Here is a 24,870-nt window from a genome sequence, read left to right as displayed (position 1 = left end):
GATTCAGTCACATTGAAACTACGTAAGAGAAGACAATAGGTGAATGCTCCTGCTATAAGCATATTTTTAAGTTGTATTCCTGTCAACTAATGCACAGTTCAGGACAGATGTGTTTTGTCTCTTAATATACAGTATAATATACAGATTAGTTGTACTGTATATTCCTGCAGCCATCCTTCAACACTGCACAAAAGATGTATATTTTGGGTATCTGTCTTTTGGAACAGTCATCAGTATTGAATATTCAAAGGAGTTCTGCTGGCTGGGATGTGCTGCTAATGTAAATATATAATTCTGTAAATTTACCCAACTATATTCAAAATGTTAAGTTGTGATTAAGTTGTAGTAGTTAAGTAGGCGATTGAAGCAACTGAAACTGTCGTTGATCATTTATCGTTATTTTTATGTCGAGGAAGTATAAGACATGTCAGGAGTATGAGATATTCTTGGATTCTTCTAGACTCTCTCTCTCACGGAGATTTGATGTGTGGATGAAAACTTTTAGATTTCTAGTTGCAGCATCCTTGTTTTAGTCAATCACAACATTCTGGAATTATGAAATTATGGATAACATAATTATGGATTCACTAAAATAAGAACCAGCCATCAGGAAATAGAACCTGTACATAATTTAACTTCCAACTGATACTTTGTGGTACATTTTGATTCTGCCCCATTGCTGTCTAAATAGATTTCTAGATTTCCTAGTTACAGTTTCCACGTGGCAGTTTTAGTCAGTCATCAAAGATGCCAACTGACCATTAGCAGTTTCTGCCTATAGTATCTACACATTTTAATTCTACTTCCAGGAACGCATCTGTCTAGCCAGTTGCATATTTCTATACTAAAATCTAATGCCTGGTAACAAATTGCATCAAATATGTTATTATAAACCATGGAATACAAGATGAGAAGTGACCAGGAGACAAGTATTCCTTTGTATTTAGGAATATGTGAAAATCCTGTAGTTATTCTATTTAAATAATAATGTTCCCTATCAATCTCCCTTCTTCCTTATTAATTAAATTCAACGCATTTAGAAAGGGTACTGATTTTAATTAAGTAGAGCTTTCATTCAGAAAAGCACTTAAGTTACCAAAGTTAACTTCAAATTTTATATAAAAATCAATGTAATGGCACTGACCATCTTACCTGAGTTCATCAGCAATTTCTAAAGAAAGTTGCTGCTCCCTTATACGTCCTACTAGTTTTGGTTGAATTCCAATCAATTCAATTATTGTTATCTGCCTCAATTCAAGTCCACAGGAAGCTTCCTGATTGAGAACAAGAACAATATGCTTAGTTAGGGAGACTAATTAATAATAATTAGTATAACAATGCTAACCTTCGGGTTAATTCAACATTGAATCCCCATTCTCTATGCATGTAATATTTCCTTAGTAGTTTCTGTCTTTGGAGACACTCAGTACAGCAATTATTACTTTATTATGATTGTATAAAATATAAGTATGAAGGTGCTTAAAGATGGCTGTTTTATCTATAAAGTCATTACAGTATATGATAGTTTCTAAAGTTATCTCTGCACTTTCCTCTTAAACAGATGGTTGTGATTGGGAATGATTTACTTTCATTCCATTCCTAAGAAATGGTGAAGGCAAACTGCAGCTCACACATGGTGCCATAAGTGGAACAGGAGGTGATTGACAGGGCAGGTGGATAGCAACCCACAAGGCCATCACCATCAGACACTCTTTATCTCCATTGCTCTGTGATGGCACATGACAGGGAAGGCAGTTAAGATGAGAGAGTGAAAGGCAGTGTGAAGCAGATGCAGTAGGGGGAAAGAGAAGGTGCACAGGGGATCAGAGGAGTGTAACGAAGGATGAACAGCTCTGATGGGCAGAAGGGTGCAGGGTTGTCCATGTCCCCCACCCCTGGGAGAATTACAAACCGTTACTGTTGCCATGCTACTAATGAGAGAGAAAGAGATGGAACAAAAACATACTGGGACTGGAATATCTGCTTCAGACAAGGGAGAGATAACACCGGGAAAGAGAGACTTGTTGTTCCACCATATTATGACTCCTGTAAGACTTATGGCTTCTGAGAAGGGTTGTTTATTTGGTACTATTCTGTTCATTAAAATTCCTCAGTGGACAGCCGGAGTGGACTGGTTTGATGGGCTAAGCCATTCAAAACTGATTGACACCTGAGACCCCGTGAGTAGGGATAAAAGTGAGGTCTGGGGAGACACCCCTCAGACACATCAAGAGATGTACCAGGAGACATACTAGTGAGCACTGCTTAAGTGTTGGAACCCACGAGAAAGTGTGGGGCATCAGAGACCGAACGAAGGATCGGTCAATTTTAACTCACAGTGTTTATAGTGAGGCCGGCGGGGGCTTGTGTGTGTGCCCACCCTTGCCTGGGTGACGAATCCACCATAGAAGAACGGTCTAGCTAAAGGACAGAGGGGTCATACCTGAATGGCCACAACAACACATCGACTGATCAAGAACATAAAGGAAGGTTTGACTGGCTGTCACTGTTTGATCTCTCCCTCTCCCCCTTCCCCCCTCCCCAACAATTACAACACATCGACCAACAACTACCTCAGCCTGTATGAACTGAACTGAACTTTATATACACATATGACAATTCATTATTTCCTAGACATTGATAGAGCTTGTTTATTATTGATTATTATTATACCTACACTTTTAGGTTTAGTATTGCTAATGTGTATTATCTGTATATTTGCATTGTTGATATTGATTTGTATATTTTACTAATAAACACTGTTTTGATAACGGATACTTCTATCTTTGCTGGTAAGACACCCAGTTACGGGGTAGGCACCAAATTGGGGGCTTGTCCGGGATTTGATACCAAATTGAGGGGCCAGTGAATCGGGCTATAAGTCCATTATTTGTTTTGGTTGAATGGGTAACCAGACGGGAAACCGGCAAAGATGGATATAGATGAATTTATAGAAAACGCGACTTTGAAGGCACTAGAGAGTGCCAAAAAGACGGACTTGGTGAATATTGCGAAAGGTTTAAATCTCCCAGAGGTGAAGTCATCAATGAAAAAGTGGGAGATACATAGGGCCATAGCCCAGCATTATATATCCGAGGGTGTGTTCACGCCGGGGGTATTGGAACTTATCCCTGAGAGGAAATCAGTTGTTGGGGTGGTTCAATTAGAGTTGGAAAAATTAAGGTTGGACGCAGAACAGAAGAAAACTGAGTATGAGCTCCAGCTAAAGGAGTTGGAGGTGAAAAGGGAGAAGGAAAGAGCTGAAAGGGAGATGGAGGAAAGGGAAAAGGAGAAACAGAGGCAGCATGCACTGGACATGGAGAGGCTAAAGCAACAGGGAAAAGACCAAGGGGAAGGCTCAAGAGAGGAGAAGTTTAATGTTAGTACGGAGTTTAGGTTAGTACCTCCATTCGAGGAGACAGATGTTGATAGTTACTTCTCGCATTTTGAAAAGGTGGCAGTGAATCAGAAGTGGCCCAGAGATCAGTGGGCGTTGTTACAAAGTGTATTAAAAGGGAAGGCTCAACGGACATATACGGCGTTGTCTGAGGGGGAGTCTGAGGATTATGAGGAAGTAAAGCAGGCTATCCTTTGGGCCTATGAGTTGGTACCTGAGGTGTATAGACAAAAGTTCAGAGATTTAAAGAAACTGTGGAATCAGACGTATGCAGAGTTTGCCTATGAGAAGGCTGTGCTCTTGGATCATTGGTGTGCTGCAAAAAAGGTGGAGGAGGACTTCCATCGTTTCAGAGAATTAATTCTGATTGAGGAATTTAAAGGTTGTATTTTGGATAATATCAGGATGTATCTGAATGAGAAGCCAAATAAGTCTATATCGAAATTTGCTAGGTTCGCAGATGAATATGCCCTAACCCACAAGACAAAGTTTTCCTCAAATAAGAGTTACCAGAAAGGCAGTAGGGATGGTAAAGAAAGCCCACTGGCTAAGGTCGAGAATAAGCCGGGAGCTAGTGGAAAAGATGAGGAGGAGGACAAGCAGGCTGGCAGGAAGGTTCCTGGCTTGACCTGTTATAATTGTGGAAAGGTTGGTCATATTGCACCTAAGTGCTTTGCTCCAAAGAAGGAGACAGGAAAAGGGAAAATGGCAGTCCCTACAGGGTATATTGAGTAGATCAGCAAATTGACGAGGAAGGCAAAGGTAAATAGAGTACGAGAGGGGCGTGAGAAATTTATTTCAGAAGGGACAGAAGCTGTGCCTTTGCATGGGATCATTATAAAATGTGACCTGGTATCTGGACCAGTCGAAGTAGGGGTGCAGTCAGAATTACCGAGAGACGGCGTGGACGTCCTTCTTGGTAATGATTTAACAGGTGGTGACGTGTGTGCAGCAGTGAAATTGACGAGCAAGTCTGTGAGTGCTGAGGACCCGCCCCTGGATTGTAAGATCTATCCCGCATGCACAATCACTCGCAGCATGTCGAGAAAGGCGGCTGAGAAAGAGGACAGTTTAAATGAGTCCAGTGTTGATTTGGCTGAGATGTTTTTACCGACCCTGTACCAAGAGGGGTTAGGGGATGGTAAAGTGGAGAATAGGGAGGTGAAAGAGAGTAAAGGAGAGGAGGTAGACTTACCCTTAGCCAGGAAGGAATTTATAGAGGCACAGAGTAAAGATGAGAAACAGATAAGGCAGTTAGAAGGTCCAGGGTTGGAGATGGATTACCTGTCTGGCTTGACAGAGCAGTTTGAAGTTGAAAATTTAAATGTGTTCCCGATAATGATATAAGGGCAGTCCTAGATGAAAAGGATGCCATTACCTTGATGAAGTCTGCTGGGTTAGCAGATGAAGTTGTTTTAACCCACAGGTTTGAGTTTGCTATGGATGGGAGTTGCCCAGAGAGTAACTGGAAGGAACAGGGGAACTTAGAATTTGGAAAAGGGACTGGTATGGAAAACCTGGAAGAAGTAGATGTCCCGTTTGAGTGTGTTCAGGATGTGAAGGATGTGGAGTCACAGGGTACTGAACCTAGTATTGAAACTCAGGAAAAGTCTGAGGTATCTGATTTAGTTGAAAAGGAATGTAGTCCTTTTGGGTCAGATGGACTTGGTTCAGTGAAGGAAGGGTTAACCTTGGTACCAGTGGAGAGTGAGAATTCTCAGTTGTTTGTGTTAGAAGGTGTGTTAAAAGTCAGTGAGGAGATGAAAGCTGGTGATGTGAATATTATTGAAGGAGAAGGGAAAAGTGATGTTCCTAAATTTAATAAAGAAAATTTAAAGTCTGAATTGGTTTTAGAAGCAGTAACCAGGCTGAAGGAACAATGGCTTGTTAACAAGGTGCCTGTGAATCAATTACCGTTTGTATTGGAATTTAAAGGTAAACAACTTGCAGATGTTAAACTGAAAACTAATAGAATGAAGGGTCCTGAAGATAAAATTAATGACTTGCTCAAAAATAAAGAATTGTGTTGAAGTTCAGAAAATAGGCTAAGTTTGGAAAACATTGGTGATAAGAAAACTCCTATGAAAGGAGTATGTGAAAGCCTATTCCACACTGGTGAGCAAGCTAACCATGTGAGAGTTAAGTGGAAAAGAGGAAAAGGTTGACAAATGCCACAGGATCTGGTTTTGAGGGATTTTGACAAAGCATGTGAAAGATAAAAACATCATGGAAGGTTGACTGTTAAGTTTAAAAGTAATATAGAGATTAGTATTTGCACAAACTTCTGTCATGTACCACAGTATAATCACACCTGTATTAGTTCACATGTTGTAATATACACTTAAGCTAAGATCACAACCCTTTAGTTTTTTTTTGCTGACGAAAGAGGGAAAAATAGGTGGTGATTAAATTGGAGTCTGATGCTACAGGAATTTATTAAAATGCAAGATATTCAGACACAACATATTAAAGGAAGTGACAATGTATTCGCTGACTGTTTATCTAGATGCTAAGTTGAATGTATATCTGTATTGCTTTGTAGTTAAAAACACATCTGTATTTTTGCTAAACTCTGTAATCCTGTAAAACGCTGTACTAGTTAATTTTCCCCTTTGGTGAAAATTCCTAGAAGGATGGGGGTGTTACGAAGGATGAACAGCTCTGATGGGCAGAAGGGTGCAGGGTTGCCCATGTCCCCCTCCCCTGGGAGAATTACAAACCATTACTGTTGCCATGCTGCTAATGAGAGAGAAAGAGGTGGAACAAAAACATATTGGAGTTGGAACATTTGCTTCAGACAAGGGAGAGATAACACCGGGAAAGAGAGACTTGTTGTTCCACCATATTATGACTCCTGTAAGACTTATGGCTTCTGAGAAGGATTGTTTACTTGGTACTATTCTGTTCATTAAAATTCCTCAGTGGACAGCCGGAGTGGGCTGGTTTGATGGGCTAAGCCATTCAAAACTGATTGACACCAGAGACCCCGTGAGTAGGGATAAAAGTGAGGTCTGGGGAGACACCCCTCAGACACACCAAGAGGTGTACCAGGAGACATACTAGTGAGCACTGCTTAAGTGTTGGAACCCACAAGAAAGTGTGGGGAATCGGAGACCGAATGAAGGATCGGTCAATTTTAACTCACAGTGTTTATAGCAAGGCCGGCGGGGGCTTGTGTGTGTGTCCACCCTTGCCTGGGTGACGAGTCCACCATAGAAGAACGGTCTAGCTAAAGGACAGAGGGGTCATACCTGAATGGCCACAACAACACATCGACGGATCAAGAACATAAAGGAAGGTTTGATTGGCTGTCACTATTTGATCGCTGTCTCTCTTTCCAACAATTACAACACATCGACCAACAACTACCTCAGCCTGTATGAACTGAACTGAACTTTATATTCACATATGACAATTCATTATCCCCTAGACATCAATAGAGCTTGTTTATTATTGATTATAATTATACCCACACTTTTAGGTTTAGTACTGCTAATGTGTATTATCTGTATATTTGCATTGTTGATATTGATTTGTATATTTTAACTAATAAACACTGTTTTGATAATAGTACCAGACTCCAACAGATACTTCTATCTTTGCTGGTAAGACACCCAGTTACAGGGTACGTAACAGGAGAAAGAGGGGAAGGGTGCCCAGCATAGGGAAGGAAGGAGGAAGGATTGTGCAAGGGTAGTGGAGGTAAGTGGGTCTGATGGAGAGTCAGGTAATGGGAATCGGTGAAAGAGAGGAAGTTAAGGTGGAATCATGGTGAGAAAAGTAAGAAAGTTGGTGAGAGATTGTGGGGGGAGTAGGAAGGGGGAGGTAGGCAAGATCTTCTGTGCTTGAGACCATCTTGTATGAATGCAAGTGTGTATGTACTGAATAAACTTGAATTTTGTGCTGTTATGTATAGTATATGTCCAGCAGTATGTGCATTAACTTCCAATCTAGAGTCCACTTGGGTCTCCCTTACCACCGTGCTCTGTCATATCTATACTGCAGCTTGGGTACAACAACTATCCTACAGTGCAACAGATCATACAAAAAAAAATCGGAAATTTACTGTCAATTGTCCCAAGACTTCAATAAGAAGATGGGGACCCAGAATATCAGAAGTGTTGCAGGCTGGACATCACCCTGTTATGATGGCTCAGGAAGCCATGGCTTTTCTACTCAGAGTGAGGCGGGCAGAAACTGGGCAGCTCTAAAGAACAAGCTGGTGGCTACACCTTCTTCTGGAAAGTTAACCTAAAGGTGGAACATTGTCCTTGTGGGTGTGCTTTTCCATCAGTGCTGAGTCAGTCTGAGGTCATGTCCCCATGTGGGATAAACGCATTGCTCTGAATCATCTAAGCACTGAACTATCACACCACTATCATCAGGGCGTGTACCTCAACCTTGAAAGCTACAGGTATTGCTGAAAGGGACATTACTCTGGACTTGGAAAACATTTGTCTATATCCTCTTGCAAGACAAACTGATCGTCCCAAGTGATCTTAAAGTAAGAGACACAAGCCTCTAGCAAATCAAGATTGGCAAGAAAGCAATAGAGTCGTCATCTCCAATAGTGTTATTCTCCTGTCAAAATAAATAGAGCACAGTCCTACATAACCAATAACCTGCTTTACTAGAAAAATAACTCTCTGTGGAAACATAATTCCATCCAGATATTGGCATTAGATATTCAAAAGGGATTTTTTAACCATGGAAAGTTAGTTGGCAAACTGCTACTTTGAGATGACACAAATGGTATTTCACTCATAGTCAAAAGATTTTGAATTCTAAAGTGACAAAAATTTATGTGAATTCAACATACAGTTATTATCAGGGAGGGTTCCTTCCTCCTGAAAAAAGACAGAAATATTTGTGGCAATGTTGATTTCAGCCATCCCTGAGCTCACCTGCAGCAAGTTTATCTGCATTCTGTAGTGAGTGTCAGATGCACTCGGAGAGGAAATGATGAGGAGGTGCTGCATTTCATAAAACTGGTCCACGAGAGCAGCTGCTGAGTTCACATCAACGTTAATCTGAATTCCTTAAAGAAAAAAATTGTTACCATGTGATCTCATTCATGGTGTGTTTCATTAGTTGTAGGAAGCTTGTTACAGAAATTGCATGGAGTAAGAGTGGATAGGTGTGTAAGTGCATGGCCATACCTATCTAACCGTTACACATGAGCTATGTCTGAATATCCTTGGTTTATGCAGTTGTGAAGATCTAGCTAAAGTGGAACAATTGCACACATATCTTCCAGTTCAGGGCACATTCAGTTTGGACAGTTCAATGCAATGCAATAAAACACAGAACATTACCCATCCTTAATGACTACAGACCTGCTTTTGCACTGTGGTTATTTAATGATATATTTCCTGAACTGATTAATGGTAAAAGAGAGCAAATCTTACACATGGCTAAAATCAAAATCTCTATTTAAGTGCTGCTCAGGGAAGCCATGTGAGATTAGAGACTGGAGGTGACATTAAAATGACAAGAATTGCCGTCTAATACAACTTGACCAAAATGAAGTGAATCGATAAAACAAGAGTGGGGGCCATCTGATACAATGAAGATGGTCCAAAATACACTTTAGCATGACAAGTGGGAGTCACCTGGGATCTGAAGCAGAGAAAAAAGTAATAGGACTATTTATTGACTATTATAGCACCTGACAGAGATTTTCTCCACCAGTCAATTTGAATCTGATCACAGGCTTCCTACTCCACTGCAGTTGACATTTAAAATAGCAGAAATATGACTGCAGAGAGAGAAAAAAAAGTTTCATTTGGGAAGGAGTAGCAAAAATACTTTGTAAAATATTTCAGCTGCCTAAGGGAAAACTGGATAATCAACTGGGAAAAGTATAGTAGTGACATGGGACACTATTTACTTCAAGTTTCAATATTTAGGTACCTTTGAAGCAAATCACTAGCTGTCATTGCCTCTAAAGATGCTGTTTGTTTTGTATGCATCACTTTTGTATGAATCACTTCCTGTACATAAGCTGTTTTTTTTAAACAAAATATACTTTATTCAAAAATAAAATTATGTACAATAAACTATTCAATGACTCTCAATCCTTTACAAATGCTTCCATTACGGTCTTTACATTTCCACACTTTTGCCACCCAGGTGGCACTCTGTTATTCCATATTTACATACCCTTGTTGAGGGGTATACACCCCACCCCCCTACTAGGGGGAGAAGAACCCTAAACCGTTTTTTACATAATTTCCCATGCAGTTTAATTTGGATTTTGACTTGAAACGCATGGTAAAAAGACATCCATATCCATCCATTTTTTATTTACCCTTGAAAAGCAGTATCTTTTCAGAAGTAGAATCTCTTTAAAAATATTGAAGAAAGCTTCTGACTCAGGTGATTTTTCCAAAGATGTTTAACTCATTGCATGGTTTTATATAGGCCAGTAGATCAACACTTCTGACTAAATTCAAATAAAGACTATTTAAATAATGGCATCAACCTCTCTCTTCAGCACTGCCACCTGCTGGTTATTTTCAGAGATGTTTAAATGCTCTTTTGTCCAAGGCACTCCTAAACTAATTCTTCAAAAACAATTACGTCTTCATTTAGCTTCCTGGTGTGGTGTGCAATATCCAGTCCATTACAAATTTTGTGGAATATTATCCAAAGGATTTTAAAAGAATAGGGTTTGGTTGTTGTCTCTCGTCAATTTCGTCTGAATTATTTAAGACTGGATTAGGGAGGAATATGTTCATAGGATGCACAGATCTGACATAACCATCTTTCAATTCAACTTTGATAAGCAAATAGCCAGAGTTATACACATGGGTATAAACAATCCATCTGGCTTTAGCTAAACCTGCATTGCACTGATGAAATTAATCTATAAAACCCCTAATAGCCAATGAGGGGTGGGGGAACAGGTACATAGACAGACTATGGAAAGGTGCAGAAACAGGGGTTGGTCATCAGGGGGACTTCAACATTTTTTGATGTGTATTGACTTCTAAACTGGGATTTTGCAGATAAATGTCTACACTTCCAAGCAGACCTGTTGGAATTTACTTATTAAATGGAACATGCAAGGTACTTGACACGCATATGTCGACTTTGGAAGATCCAATCTGTAACTTCACTTTGCTACTCAATTCCTCATAGAATCCATTAATGAAGCTCCACCTTGCTTAGACAGATCTACAGAGGAGTTGCTGATACTAAAGTAGGAGAAGGTACATTTCTGTTTGAACTACTTCTGTTTAGTTTAATGTTTTAAATTACATGCTTTTAACTCATTTTAATTATTATTTTTCAAACTATTAAAATGAAACAAACAGTCACAAAATACTGTAGCCATTTCAAAGTGATTGAAAATCCCTCTACTTGGGCAGCTGCTATAGCTGGAAGTAGAGCCCTTTTGGCTTTCATAGCTTTCAAGCACATAGCTTCAATATGAACATCAAGGCATAGCCCTGCTCAGGCAATGTTGCCAGAGTTTAGACTGCTTCAGAATCGAGATCAAATAAGTCTGGGATTGGTGAGATCATAGGTGTTAATTCTGTATAGAAGGCCTGGCTCAGTAAGTTTTGACCATCAGACAGCAACACATATTTAGACCAAAAGACTTAGCTGCAGAATTAGGCCATTTGGCCCATCACGTCTGTTCCATCATTCCATCGTGGATGATTTATTATCCCTCTCCACCCTGTTCTCCTACCTTCTCTCTGCAACCTTTGACACCAGAGCTAATCAAGAACCTATCAACCTCCAATTTAAATATACTCAATAACTTGGCGTCCACAGCCGTCTAGGGCAGGGGGTCAAACCTGGGTTCCATGGACACCTCGTTTGATGGTATTGGTCCATGGCATAAAAAAAAGGTTGGGAACCTCTGGTCTATGGCAATAAACTGCACAGGATCACTGCCCTCTGGCTAAAGAAATTTCTCATCATCTCTGTTCAATATGGATGTCTCTTTATTCTGCAGTGAGTCTACTCTAGACTCACCCACTATAGAAAATATCCTCCCAACATCCACTCTTTTTGGATCTTTCCATATTCTATAGGTTTCAATGAGGTACTCCTCTCATTCTTCTAAACTCCAGTAAATACAGACCCAGAGCCATCAAATGCTCCTATATGTTAACCCTTTCATTCCCAATCATTTTTGTGAACCTCCCTGGAACCTATCCAAAGCCAGCATATTTTTCTTAGATAAAGGGCCCAAAACAGCTCACCATACTCCAAGTGCAGTCTGCCCAGTACCTTATAAAGCCTCAGCATTACATCCTTGCTCTTACAGTATATGCTAGCCCTCTAGAAGTGAATGCTAACATTGCATTTGCCTTCCTCACCACCAAATCAACCTGCAAGTTAACCTTCAGGAAACCCTACAGAAGGAATTTCAAGTCCTTTTGCTCTCACTGTTATAAAAAAAAGTCTATATCTTTATTCTACTAAAGTGCATAACCATACCCTTCACTGTACTATATTCTATCCGACATTTCTCTGTCCATTTGCCCAATCTATCTAAGTCCTTCTGCAGACTCCCTGTTTCCTCAACACTACCTGCTCCTCCACCCATCGTTATTTGAAAACCTGGCCACAAATCCACCATTAAAATCATTGGCAAATAATGTAAAAAGAAGCAATCCTATCACAGACCCCTGAGGAACACCACTAGTCACCAACAGCCAACCACTAAAAGCCCTTTTTATTCTCACTCTTTGTCTCCTACCAATTAGCCAACGCTCTATCCATGCTAGTATCTTTCCTGTAATATCATGGGCTCATAATTTGTCAAGCAGCCTCATGTGTGGCACCTTGTCAAAGGCCTTCTGAAAATCCAAGTACACAACATCAACCAATTCTCCTTTGTCTATCCTGCTTGTTATTTCTTCAAAGAATTCCAACAGATTTGTCAGGCAAGATATTCTCTTAAGAAAACCGTGCTGACTACAGCCTATTTTATCATATGCCTCCAAGTACCCTGAATCCACATCCTTAACAATCAACTCCAACATCTTCCCAACCACTGAGATCAGACTAACTAGCCTGTAATCTCCCTTCTTCTGCCTCTCTCCCTTCTTGACGAGTGACATTTGCAATTTTCCAGTCCTGCGGAACCATGCCAGGATTGATTAATTCTTGAAAGATCATTACTAATGCCTCCACTATCTCTTCAGCCACCTCTTTTAGCACCCTGGGTTTTGTGCCATCTGGTCCAGGTGATATATCTACATTCAGACCTTTTGGTTTCCAAAGAACTTTCTCCCTAGTATGAACAATTTCATGCACTTCTGCCCCTGACACTCTGGACATTCCAGCATACTGTTAGTGTCTTCCACAGTGAAGATTGTTGCAAAATATTTATTCAGTGTGTCTGCCATTTCCTTGTCCCCCATTACTACCTCTCCAGCATCATTTTCTAGTGGTCCTGCAGTCTAGATGTAATGTTGGAAAGTGCCATAAATTTCAAGACCTATCTCCCCTTGTGCAATTAGATCCTCGATTTCCTCAGTTGCAGACACTAGTCAGTTCAGATTGGCGAAAACATCTTCACCATCTCAATCAGCACAAGTACACCACCAGGCTGTGTACTTAGCCCTTGCTCAACTCGCTTTACATTTATGATTGTGTGGCTAAGTACAGTTCCAGTGCCATATTTAAGTTTGCTGATGACACCACTGTCCTAGGCCAAATCAAAGGTGATGTATCAACAGGAGTTAGATTGTAAATTTGACTGAGTGGCGCCATAACAACAACCTCTCACTCAATGTCAACAAGACTAAGGAGCAGATTATTGACTTCATGAGGAGGAAACTGGAGATCCATGAACCACTCCTCATTGAGGGATGAAAGATAGAGTGGTCAGCAGCATTAAATTCCTCGGTGATATTATTTCAGAGGACCTGCCCTGGGCCCAGCATGTAAGTGCAATTACGTAGAAAACACTGCAGTGTCTGTACTTCCTTAAAAGTTTGCAAAGATTTGGCATGACATCTAATATTTTGGCGAACCTCTACAGACGTGTGGTGGAGAGTATATTGACTGATTGCATCAAAGCTTGGTACAGAAATGGAAAATCCTACAAAAAGCAGTGAATACACCCAAGTCCATCACAGTAAAGCCTTCCCCTTCTATAGAGCACATCTTCACAGAGTGTTGTCACAGGATAACAGCACCTATCATCAGAGATCCCACCACCCAGGTCATATTCTCTTCTCACTGCTGTCATCAGGAGGAAGGTACAGGAGCCTCAGGACTCACTCCACCAGGCTCAGGAGCTGTTATTGCCCCCCAACCATCAGGCACTTGAACCAGTGGAGATAACTTTATTCAACTTCACTAGCCCCATTACTGAATCGTTCCACAACCTATGGACTCACTTTCAAGGACCCTTCATCTCATGTTCTTGACATTTATTGCTTAATTATTTATTATTATTATTCACTTTTGTATTTGTACATTTTGTTGTCTTTGGCACATTGGTTGTTTGTCCCCCCTCATTCATTGATTCTATTATGCTCTTGAACTTACGGAGTATGCCCACAAGGAAATGAATCTCAGGATTGTATATGGAGACATACCGTACATATACTTGGATAATAGATTATGCTGAACTTTTCTCCAATGTCTTATTAAATTAAAACTAAATGTTCAGAATTTGTATATATCTTCCTTTGTCATGTATCTGAATAACAGCAATATAATGGACATTGAACTGAAATTTAGTGTGAGTATAACTATGCTTAACTCAAAAAATATTTGATATGTGTAAATGTAATACGTTATATAGTCAAAAATCTGTGAGCGATATAGTCATCACTTTATTTTTGTTTACAATTCATGAAGCTGTAGTTCTATTATAAAATCAATTGTTTATTTGCTGTGGCTGGATACAAAGTCGCATATTCCCAATATCTAATTAAATCCACTTACGTACACAAGATGGGGGTATTCCTGACCAACTTCGACTGAAGAGACACACTCGTTTGAAGATCCCCCGAAGTTCGTAGCCTCCTTCACATGTGTAAGTACAGGTTGCCCCGTAATTATTGCCACCAGATGTACAAGTGATGTAAGCATTGGCAGGGGGCCTCAGAGGAGGGCATCTTCTAACTGTCATAGAAATAAATACTCAAACAATAAAGTGTTTAAAAACAACAGATAGATAACAAACAATTAACAGAACTAAAAGGACTAATTTGGAAACATAGGATTAGAACAATCCACATGCTTAAAGAGTAGCATACCTGACTCTCCATCATATACAGTCTCTACATTATTCCTAGGCAGATGTTCTGGTAAATGGTCTAATCTAAAATTATTATTTAAATAAGTGTGAGTGATGTCCCTTTGTTGCTGGCTTTGGTCTCACTCATCAGCTTAGCTGTGATATTCTGACAATAAAAGATCCTTTCTATGGCTAGCTCATTTAATGAATAGCCTTTTGATGAAATACTGGTTGATTGTATAATCATTATCCAGCATGAGTCAGTCATCAGGTAAATAAGAGGACAAAATGTAGACAAAGTTGACAGGGAAAAGATAATGCTTTGACATTTTTTTTAACATCCCTGATTTCTCTGAAATGTCTCCAAACTTTTAAGCATCTTTCATGCTTTGGAGCCCAACGTAGAGTTCTATATCTCACAAAGGCTGAAAGGCACCTGTCTGTAACCCTAAAATTGCCAATTTCTTAACTAGTCAATGAAAAATATTTGTTCCACCCCATGAATACAAAATGCAGTAAAAGGGCCAAAGGGTGAATCTTGCATCCACTATACTCCATAGCTTCATCTTGGGAAATTCTGGAGATACCTTTGGAATTCTGCTCATTATACCAACTAATAATGACAATGGAACCCAAGCCTTAGCACTGGACATTCCCACGTCAAATCCAGATAACCACATGGGAGTAACTGCTTCCTGGTACATGCAAACCAGATAGCTACAGAGTGCCCTCAGGTGCTTGGAGCTTACAGTGTCTGCAAGAAGACCTGCTTTGTGAGCCGGACACTGTTGACCCTCTAGCCACACCACCACATACGTGACTCCATCCTCAACATTTGGGATAGGAGACTGTGAACTTTGCTTTGAACAGCCAGTGAGTTAGACCTTCCAGAATTTTGGTCCTGACAATCTCCAATCTGCCTTTATCATAATTAATTTTATGGCATCATGTCATGTCTGTTCCACACCTATCTGTTTTTCACTGCCCACGCACAATCTCAGTTCATTGCAACTGAATTTCCAACTTTCTCTAACCTTTCATTTCCTGAATATCTCTTATTTTCAGATACTTCTGATTGATTGCTCCATCATATAATAGAGTCATAAATGTCTTAAAATGAAGACAGCTTGTGCTATTAGTAGATGACTTACCATAAACTGTCACAGTGAATTTACAAGTGGCTTTGTTCCTTTCTCTGTCATAGGCCACATAACGAATAACGTGTTCACCTTTTTCAAACTCAGACCCTGGGGATGGTCCTTTGAGAATTATTCTGCAGAAGGATTAAAGAGAAAAGAGATCAGTTAGTACTCAATAATTGACACCTCCTTCCTGAAACTAACTGTTGGGCTCTATGCTCATACTTAGCAAATCCTAAGATGTGATTCAAAGATTTGTTTTCTTGAAAAGTTGCAGCTTACTCTCAGAAATATATGTATAGAGGATTCTTTTTTAGCAGCCTCTTCCATTGGATACAAAAGAACTTAAATGTTGTAATTGCAATATATAAAGTAATGTAGTAAGTATTTAGAAATATGACCTTTCAATGTTTAGTTTTCCACTTGAATTGTCTTAATTGATACCAAGAGGTAAGTTGGGATGAGATGGGTGTCAGGGAGAGACGGGGGAATGTATAGCATGCATCTACAATTGAGTGCTGTGATCCTGGTGAAGAGAGATTTACACTGCCTAGGGTTCCCAGAAACTCACTCAAATATGGATGGAATATGATACAGACCAGTATGAGACCAACAATAATGATCCGATGGTCTGGCCACCTTCCAATAATTAAATAATTTTAATCAATTACACTGGTCAACAAAGATTTTGCTTCCTGAATACTTTCCAGCGTATCATATGGATTTTGGGGTGCTGAGCATGAAAATCCATGAAATTTCCATATTGTGCACCATTTTTTTTTAAATTGCCTACAGTTGCCCACAAATGTAAACTGAAAAGTTCTCTATCTTGTCCAGGCATGCCTGGGCATGCTTAGGCAGAGCAGATGCTGCATGGCAGGACAGGCTTTAGAAAGGCTATAAAAACATCACTCACATACCGTTCTATGCATTGCATTTACATGTATATCAGTCTGCAATCACATTGATGCACATGGTCTATGCATATAGCATATTGTATGTACACATTTGGATAAAGTAATTGTATTTTCAGGAGTATTTGTGATAGCAAAATGCCTCACCAATGTTGCAACAGCCACGATACTCTGTTATATTTGTGGCGAGTGTACATTTAGATCTCAGACAGAGCATGACTCCTCTTACTAAGAAAGCCCTGGAGCCCTACTTTGGGTGTAAAATTGGCGACGAAGTCAAAGCCTGGGCTCCTCACATTTGTTGCACAACATGCACTGGCGATCTTAGAGCTTGGCTCAGAGGTACTCGGAAGTCAATGCCAGTTGCTGTCACAGTGATATGGCGAGAGCAGAAGGATCATACAACAGACTGCTATTTCGTTTAACAGTGTCTGTTAAAAACAAGAAATCCACTGAATCCGCCAATCTCCCTTCAGTCATGAGACCCTTGTCACATGACGATAGTCTTCCAGTACTGAAGCTACCAGAAACATGAAGGCAGACAAAAATACCAAGACACACGAGCCAGAAATGGAAAATGACTCTGATACTGATCAAGATTCTGAACCCTTTATGTCAAGTGAGCCTCATCTGATAACTCAATCTATGTCAAATGACTGGTCAGTCTCAGGTTTGCCAAAGCCAAAAGCAGAATCACTGGGTTCAAGACTGAATGAATAGAATCTGCTGTCACCATGCTAAAGAATCCCATAACATTACAAAGGATTAGCCACTCCATACGCAGTTGGTTACAGGGCAAAAAAGTGTGGCACATAAGCCAGTTGTAGACCCAACCAAGATGTATTTGCCTCCTCTTCATATAAAACTGGGGCTCATGAAAAATTTGTAAAAGCGATGAACAAGGAAGGTGAAGGATTTTGGTATTTGAGATAGATGTTTCCCAGAATAAGTGATGCCAAGATTAAGGAAAGCATTTTTGTTGGTCCACAAATCTAACAGGTCATCAATGACAGACAATATGAAGAACTTCAAGTGAGACCAGAGAATATCACATGGAAGGCATGCAAGGATGATGTTGAAAATTTTCTTGGCAACTACAGAACACCAAACTCCATGAAGCTGGTTGGCAAACTAAAAGTGTATTTCTGCATTCCCATTTAGACTTCTTCCCTGCAAATCTTGGCCATAATAAGCATGCTGAAAGATTTCACCAGGACATTGCAGTCCTGGAGAAATGGTTTCAGGGTAACTAGAATCCATCAATGTCAGCACATTGTTGGTGGACATTCAAATGAGAAGCTTCAGACACTGAGTAAAAACAAACATCATCAACAAAGCATTGTTAGCTTAATTGAACTATTGCTAAGCATTAGCACCGTTATGCAATTAAATGCATTATATTAAATAAAAAGTTAATTTGTTGTTTCTCCAAATTCCTATGTTATATAAGTAGTCTGAAATTATATTTGTGTTCAGCTTCAAGCAGTCTATCATAACTGTAGAAAATTTCTGAGGAAGCAACATTTCTGAAAAAATGAAAGATGACAAGACCAGAGGATCATTGTTTTTGATTCCATCCTGGTCTGTATAACTACCCACCCATGCTTGTACTAAGATCGGTTACATCTTTAGACACATATACATCTACAAATTACCAATTTATTCAGAAGCACTAGAAACAACTAGACAAAATTGGATCTAAGTCAACAAAAACTCACCCAATGATTGAACAGGATAGAGGAAAGGACAAAATGGAGAACCATTAAAGGGTAAGAATGGGTTGAGAATCAGGAAAGAATGAAGGGGAATAGAGAAGAATAATAATGTATCATTTCTTTTAAACATTAAAACTTGTTAGTGGGTCACAATATTTGATTGCAAAATATATTGCAAGCAGAGATTAATGGGGAAGCTAATTGTCATTTGAATGCAAAACTGATGAGTTATTTAGAGGTGCCAAATGAATGCCCTGCTGTGATACATTGCCATTGTTTGGTGCCCCCCTTGTGAAAAGGTCAGGAGAGAAACTTTAACAGCTGGTTAGGCCATGTCCCCAAGCTGAGTTGGCTGTCAAAGCTATCAAGGACAATCTTTTGAGTATCTTTTAAATAAAAATCATTAAAAACCAATCAACAATCAAAATGTTAAAATGATTAGAAATTAAAAACAGTGAACATACTTAAATTATTTTAGTCAATCTACTTAAAATATGCAAATAACTCTTCTCTGTCTTAGCTGCTTCTCCCAGTTTAAAATAATGACCATGCTATTCCAGTGAGCAGATTCATCATTGTAACAGCTGGGGAAATGGTCTCCAAACGGAATCCAATTGGAACCCAACATTAAAGCACAGCTGCTAATTGTGAGGGAGTAAATACTGGCATTTGGGTACAGAATTTCAGCATTTTCTTGGAATTTCTGTTCTATGAAGACTGAGATGTAGATTGGGTGTGCCTGCCTTTGCAGATTCTAGCCATGGGGTGTCACTGTGAAACAACTTCACGAAGAAAGTAGGTTCAGAAACTATAGTTAAGATTTCTACACAGTGGTGTCTTGAGTGCAGCAGTCTTCAGAGTGTAGGCTTTGGTAATTAGGATCTTTAAGAGAATTTGGTATTGGCGTTTGGTTCAATGTGTAACGTTGATACAAATCAGGTATACAGGTGGTGAATCTCCTCTGAAACTCTAATAGTTTGTATTATTAGTAAAGGTGAGGGAGGCAGAACATTTCAGATGGGTGCAATGCTCATCCTGCACTACATGAGAAGAGATTGATGCTTCCAGGGTTCAAGACAATGACACGTACAGAAAGTTTCTGGCTGCAGCACCTTGAGTTCCCTGTTTTGGCAGCTGGAGTCACTGAATTTTGAGGACAGCATGTTTAGAGAGGTGGTCAACTGCAGATTCAGCATGAACGGGCAGAGAGGATGACTGATGGCCAGGCAGATTAGGGTCAGTTGGCCATGCAGGCCTCCTCTACACCGAACACATTCTAACAGTTTTGGACATTGTTAGAAATGATGATTCTACAGAGGAGTTGGAGCCAGGAACGCAACACGCAGATGGTTCACCTGAGAAAGATGGGAAGGAGAAGAGTGAGAGAGCAAAAGAGATGGGAATTCAATCATTAGGGAAACTGCCAGGTATTTGTGTGACCTTGGACATGACTACAGGATGCATTCGCCCCATGGTGCTAGGGCCAAGGGTGTAACCGAGTGGCTGCAAAGCCTGAAAGGGAAAGGTGAACAGCTTGAAGGTGTCCGCTATTTCAGTGCCAATGACGCAGGTAGAAAATTGATTCAGATCCTGCATGTTACATTTCGGGAAAAGCTAGAAAGCAGGATCTGAAAAGTAATAACTCAGGTATATTCCCTATGTCAGTGCTAATCAGTATAGGATGATAGACACTGCCATTCCCTCCTTTAGCCCCTTCCCACATTGACCACTGTTGTGTCTACCACAGTTGTTCCTGCCTCTGCCTCCCCCATCCCAAGCCATTATTCAGACAAGTACTCTTTTTCAGTCTGCTGCTGTGAGTTCTGTCATCAGCTGTCCCTCTTATTGGTCTCTTCAATCTATTAACTGTCCTTTCTGCAACGGACTCAAAGCTGCGTTTAGCCAAACCCTCTTCTTGCCAACACCATCTCTGCCCCAACCAACCCCATTCTCAGCATATTAGAGATTGTAGACCAATACTGTCATGCAGTCATTCAGCTATGCATCAAGAACAAACCATTACAGGCTGAACTATTGTAGCCAAACTGGTGAGCAGCCAACCCTATTCCATTAGCTCTATTTACCCCATAAAGAGCCTTGGAGCAAATACTGAGAATATCCACTATAGCTATTTTGCATCCTCTATAATATGTTGGTTTCTTATTTCCCATGATATAGATATCATTTGTCCAAATGCAAAAATATCTAATCTAACTCCACTCTTTTCTGGCTCCCTGAACCCTCTAACATGCCACACAGCCTAATCCCAATGTCCTCCCACATCCTCCAAACATTATTAAACTATTAGAAACAGCCCCTCTAGCCTAATACTGGCTAGAGAGGCTATTCCTAATATTGCCTCTAGGCTACCACTGCTGCAACTATTGTGGAAATATAATTAGTCATAACAGTATAATATCAGACACTAAAAACTGGGTCAACGTCTCACACTAACTTTGTGCTGTATTTATCAACCACATCCTTTATTCGTGGAGGGTCCCAGTATACTCGAGCTGTTACCTTCCCTGGTTCGGCCACCTTCTCACGGGACCCTGGGCACTTTATCCTTGGGGGTTCGTAATCTGTTAAAACAAACAGTCGTCATTTGTGTTTGCAAATCCAACACATCCTGAAAGCCATGACCAATGTGTGTTATTTTGCAGTTGCTGTCAGTTCTGTGTAGAAAAATATGATTTCCCATATGTGTGAAAATATTGATGAGGTGAATCCCAAATGCAATTTAAGACAGTGTCTAACTGGACATTGATTAGCAATATCAACCCCATCTGACTTCTCGCCTTGCCACCCAAAGGACTAATACCAATTATAAAAATCTTGATCATTTCTTGGCTAAGACTATCTGAATCAGAATGATCAAACGTAAGATCGATTGGGTTTGTATTGCTCAATACTGACAGAGAAGATCAAGACAATTTTATATGGCTAAATTATAGGTTATGTGATGAGATGATTCTGGAAACTTAATAAAATGTCACTGATTCTCTATTCTATGACACAGGGGAATGTGAAATTGATTTGTGAAGCTCTGACAGTGCCAGCATTTCACAGCGAGATCACTATTTAGTTAAATTGAAGTGAATGGAAACTCCTCTCCCTGATGTCAAACTAGCTTAGCCAACTTGAACTCAGGCATTGAATCACAAGTAAATTGCTCCAAAAAATGTATTAAATTAACAATATTAACCGAAGCTGGGAGAAGGTGGGTACTGGAACAGCTGGAATTAAAAATTAGACGGCTCACACCAGTGTTTATGGGATTTTATGTTGATTTTATTCTGCCTCAGGCCATCTTATATTTAATTTGGAATTATTTGATGATACCCAATTGAGAAGGTATCCTTCTTCTTAACAAACACAAAGATGATGATATACAGATCATTAGTACTGCTAAAAGTTACTCCCATTTACAAATTGGATGATTTTATTTTGATTTAATTTATATAACTTAGTGTTTTGATAGAGTTGCTAACTTAATTCACATGGGATAATAATTGATCTTAATATACAAAAGGAATGGCATACAAATAAGAATCATTTAGTTGATAAATTACAAATCAATAATTATTAATAAAGTGATACCAGGGAATCACTGAGGTGCCTAAGGGGAATATAACAATGACTCCAGGTAGTTTCTTGATGACAGAAAGGTATCAACTTTTGTAAGTACCACTGAATCATAACTTTCTTGGCAATATATTTTGTTTTGATTGTTTGTAATTAAAATGTGTTAACAGTAAAAATAAGGTTTATCAAAGAGAATTGTGATTGAATCATAGAGTGCATCATAAAGATATTCAACCTCCACCTCTTTGTTCACATAAATGAGGATTTTGATCCATTGAAATATGAATTCTAATTTGTGAATCACATATTCCCTTTTCACAGTAAAGCCCAAAAAAAGGGAAAATTATGAAGCATGAAGAACTGAAATGTCAGCAATTCAAAAGTATTTATCACCTTTGGTCATCACTCAGTTGAACCACCTCTCGCAGCTATTACAGCCAGCAGTCTTTTTGTACAAGTCTCTATTAGCTTTGCACAATGTGATGGAGCAAGATTTGCCCATTCCTCCTTGCAAAATTGCTCAAGCTGTGCCAGGTGGAGCACACTGGATGTCTTGCCTGAGATAGTTAATCAAGTTAAGGTCAGCACCCTGACTGGGCCACTCAAGGACATCAATTTTATAACTTGAAGTCACTCCATAATTGTTCTGGCCATGTGCTTTGGGCTGTGTGCTGCTGAAAGACGAACCTCTTCCCCAGTTTAAGTTTTCTGGCAGAGGCTAGCAGGTTTTTTTTTCAGGATCTCTCTGTATTTAGCAGTATTCATCTTCCCATCAATCCTGACCAGATTTCCAGTCCTTGCTGCTGAAAAGCATCTCCATAACATGATGCTACCTCCACTATACTTTACAGAAGGAATGGTGTTACCTGGCTGATGTGCAGTATTAGATTTATACCTTAATGTTCCACTTTATCTCATCTGACCACAAGACCTTCTTCCACATCTTTACAGTATTTTATAAGTGGTGCTCAGCAAAGACTTTATGGACAAGGATTGGCTTTTTTTTGCCAGGGCTTCTTCCTTGCCACTCTTCTGTAAATACCCTTTTTTTGTGCAAGGCCTTAGAGATTGTGGAGCCATGAACTTCATTCCTAGTTGTAGTCACTGACTTCTGCAGCTCCCTCAGAGTGACTGTTGGTGTCACAGTAGACTCTCTTGCAAGTGCCAATCTTCTCCACTGACCTACGTGGTGTAGTTGTGGCTTCATAATTTTCCAACATGGTCATTCAAGATGAGGTAGTAAATGGCACTAAGCATTGGCTTTGTAAGAGAAGCCAGAGATTGGTGGTAGATGGTTGCATCTCTGACTGGAGGCCTGGGCCTAGTGGAGTGCCACAGGGATCAGTGCTAGGTCCATTGTTGTTTGTCATCTATATTAATGATCTGGATGATAATGTGGTTAACTGGATCAGCAAATTTGTGTTTGACACCAAGATTGGGGGTGTAGTGGACAGTGAGTAAGGCTATTGTGGCTTGCAGAGGGATCTACATCAGCTAGAAAAGTGGATTGAAAAATGGCAGATAGAATTTAATGCAGACAAGTGCAAGGTGCTGCACTTCGGTAGGACATCCAGATTGTCTTCCACTTGTGCTCAACCTGGCACAGCTTAAGCAATTTTGTAAGGAGGAATGGGAAAATCTTGCTCCCTCACATTGTACAAAAAGACTACTGGCTGTAATAGCTGTGAGAGGTGGTTCAACTGAGTGACAACACAGTGAATGGGAGGGCACTGAGAGTGTGGTAGAACAAAAGGATCTGGGAGTATAGGTCCATAATTTGTTGAAAGCAGCATCACAGGTAGATAGGATTGTTAAGAAAACTTTTGGCACATCGTCTTTCATAAACCAATGTATTGAATACAGGAGATGGGATGTTATGTTGAATTTGTATAGGATGTTGTTGATGCCTAGTTTGGAGTACTGTGTGCAGTTTTGGTCACCTGCCTACAGGAAAGATGTAAATAAGGTTGGAGGAGTACAGAGAAAGTTTGCAATGATGTTGGCAGGTCTAGAGGACCTGAGTTATAAGGAAAGATTAAATAGGTTAGGACTTTATTCCTTAGAATATATGCGAGGACATTCGCTTGAAGTACACATAATTATTGAGGGGTATAGATAGGGAAAATGAAAGCAGACTTTTTCCACTAAGGCTGAGTGAGACTACAATCAGAGGTCATGGGTTTAAGGGTGAAATATGAAAAGCTTAAGGGAAACATGAGGGGTAAGTTCTTCATTCAGAGGGAATGAGCTATGAGTACAAGTGGTCCATGCAAGCTCGATTTCAACATTTAAGCGAAGTTTAGATAGGTACCTGGATGGTAAGGGTATGGAGGGCAATAGTTCTTGTGCAGGCTGAATAGGAATAGGCAGTTTAAATGGCCTCAGCATTGACTAGATAGGGCAAAGGGCCTGGTTCTGTGCTGTACTTTCCTATAACTCTATGTATGTTCAATGCCTTTGAGATGATCTTGTATCCTTCCCCAGATTTGTGCTTCTCTTTGATCATTCTCCTGACTTGTCATGAATGCTCTTTTGCCTTCATTTTGGTTTGGTCTGTTGAAAATCTATCATACTGTTGAATCTTACAGAGTGAATAGGTATTTGCAGTATTCTTATGAATTCTTACAATTTCATTGAAGTTCAAAGGTTCAAAGGTCCAATTTAATGTCAGAGAAATGTATGCAATATACATCCTGAAAACAGGTGATTCTTCATTTTTCTACATCAACCAATTGGGTGAGTTGGTCGGCAATATATTGCTAATGAAAAAATTTAGCATACTAACTACAAAGGGAAAAGATACTTTTTCAGCCTTACAATTTTGGTTTCTAATTTTAAGTAAATTATTGGCAAGTTTTGGAATTTTTCTTTAGATTTGACATGATGCACAATGTTTTGTAGA

The 24,870-nt window shown here is 39.7% G+C and overlaps 1 protein-coding gene across 1 annotated transcript in view; it reads right to left on the bottom strand.

Annotated features, from left to right (window-relative positions):
* LOC132397737 (sushi repeat-containing protein SRPX2-like) overlaps positions 1-24,870 on the bottom strand; it is an 85,266-nt gene that overhangs the window by 3,938 nt on the left and 56,458 nt on the right. The window contains exons 6-10 of the mRNA XM_059976498.1: positions 20,839-20,965; positions 15,767-15,888; positions 14,321-14,500; positions 8,302-8,435; positions 1,153-1,274 (exon numbers count right to left, since the gene is read on the bottom strand). Of these exons, the coding sequence (XP_059832481.1) occupies positions 1,153-1,274; positions 8,302-8,435; positions 14,321-14,500; positions 15,767-15,888; positions 20,839-20,965 (685 nt within the window). The remainder of the gene's footprint in view (positions 1-1,152; positions 1,275-8,301; positions 8,436-14,320; positions 14,501-15,766; positions 15,889-20,838; positions 20,966-24,870) is intronic.

Source organism: Hypanus sabinus, chromosome 8 (assembly GCF_030144855.1).
Source record: "Hypanus sabinus isolate sHypSab1 chromosome 8, sHypSab1.hap1, whole genome shotgun sequence".
NCBI lineage: Eukaryota > Metazoa > Chordata > Chondrichthyes > Myliobatiformes > Dasyatidae > Hypanus > Hypanus sabinus.
The sequence above is the reverse complement of the archived record's forward strand: the minus strand, read 5'-3'. Positions and strand labels throughout refer to the sequence as shown.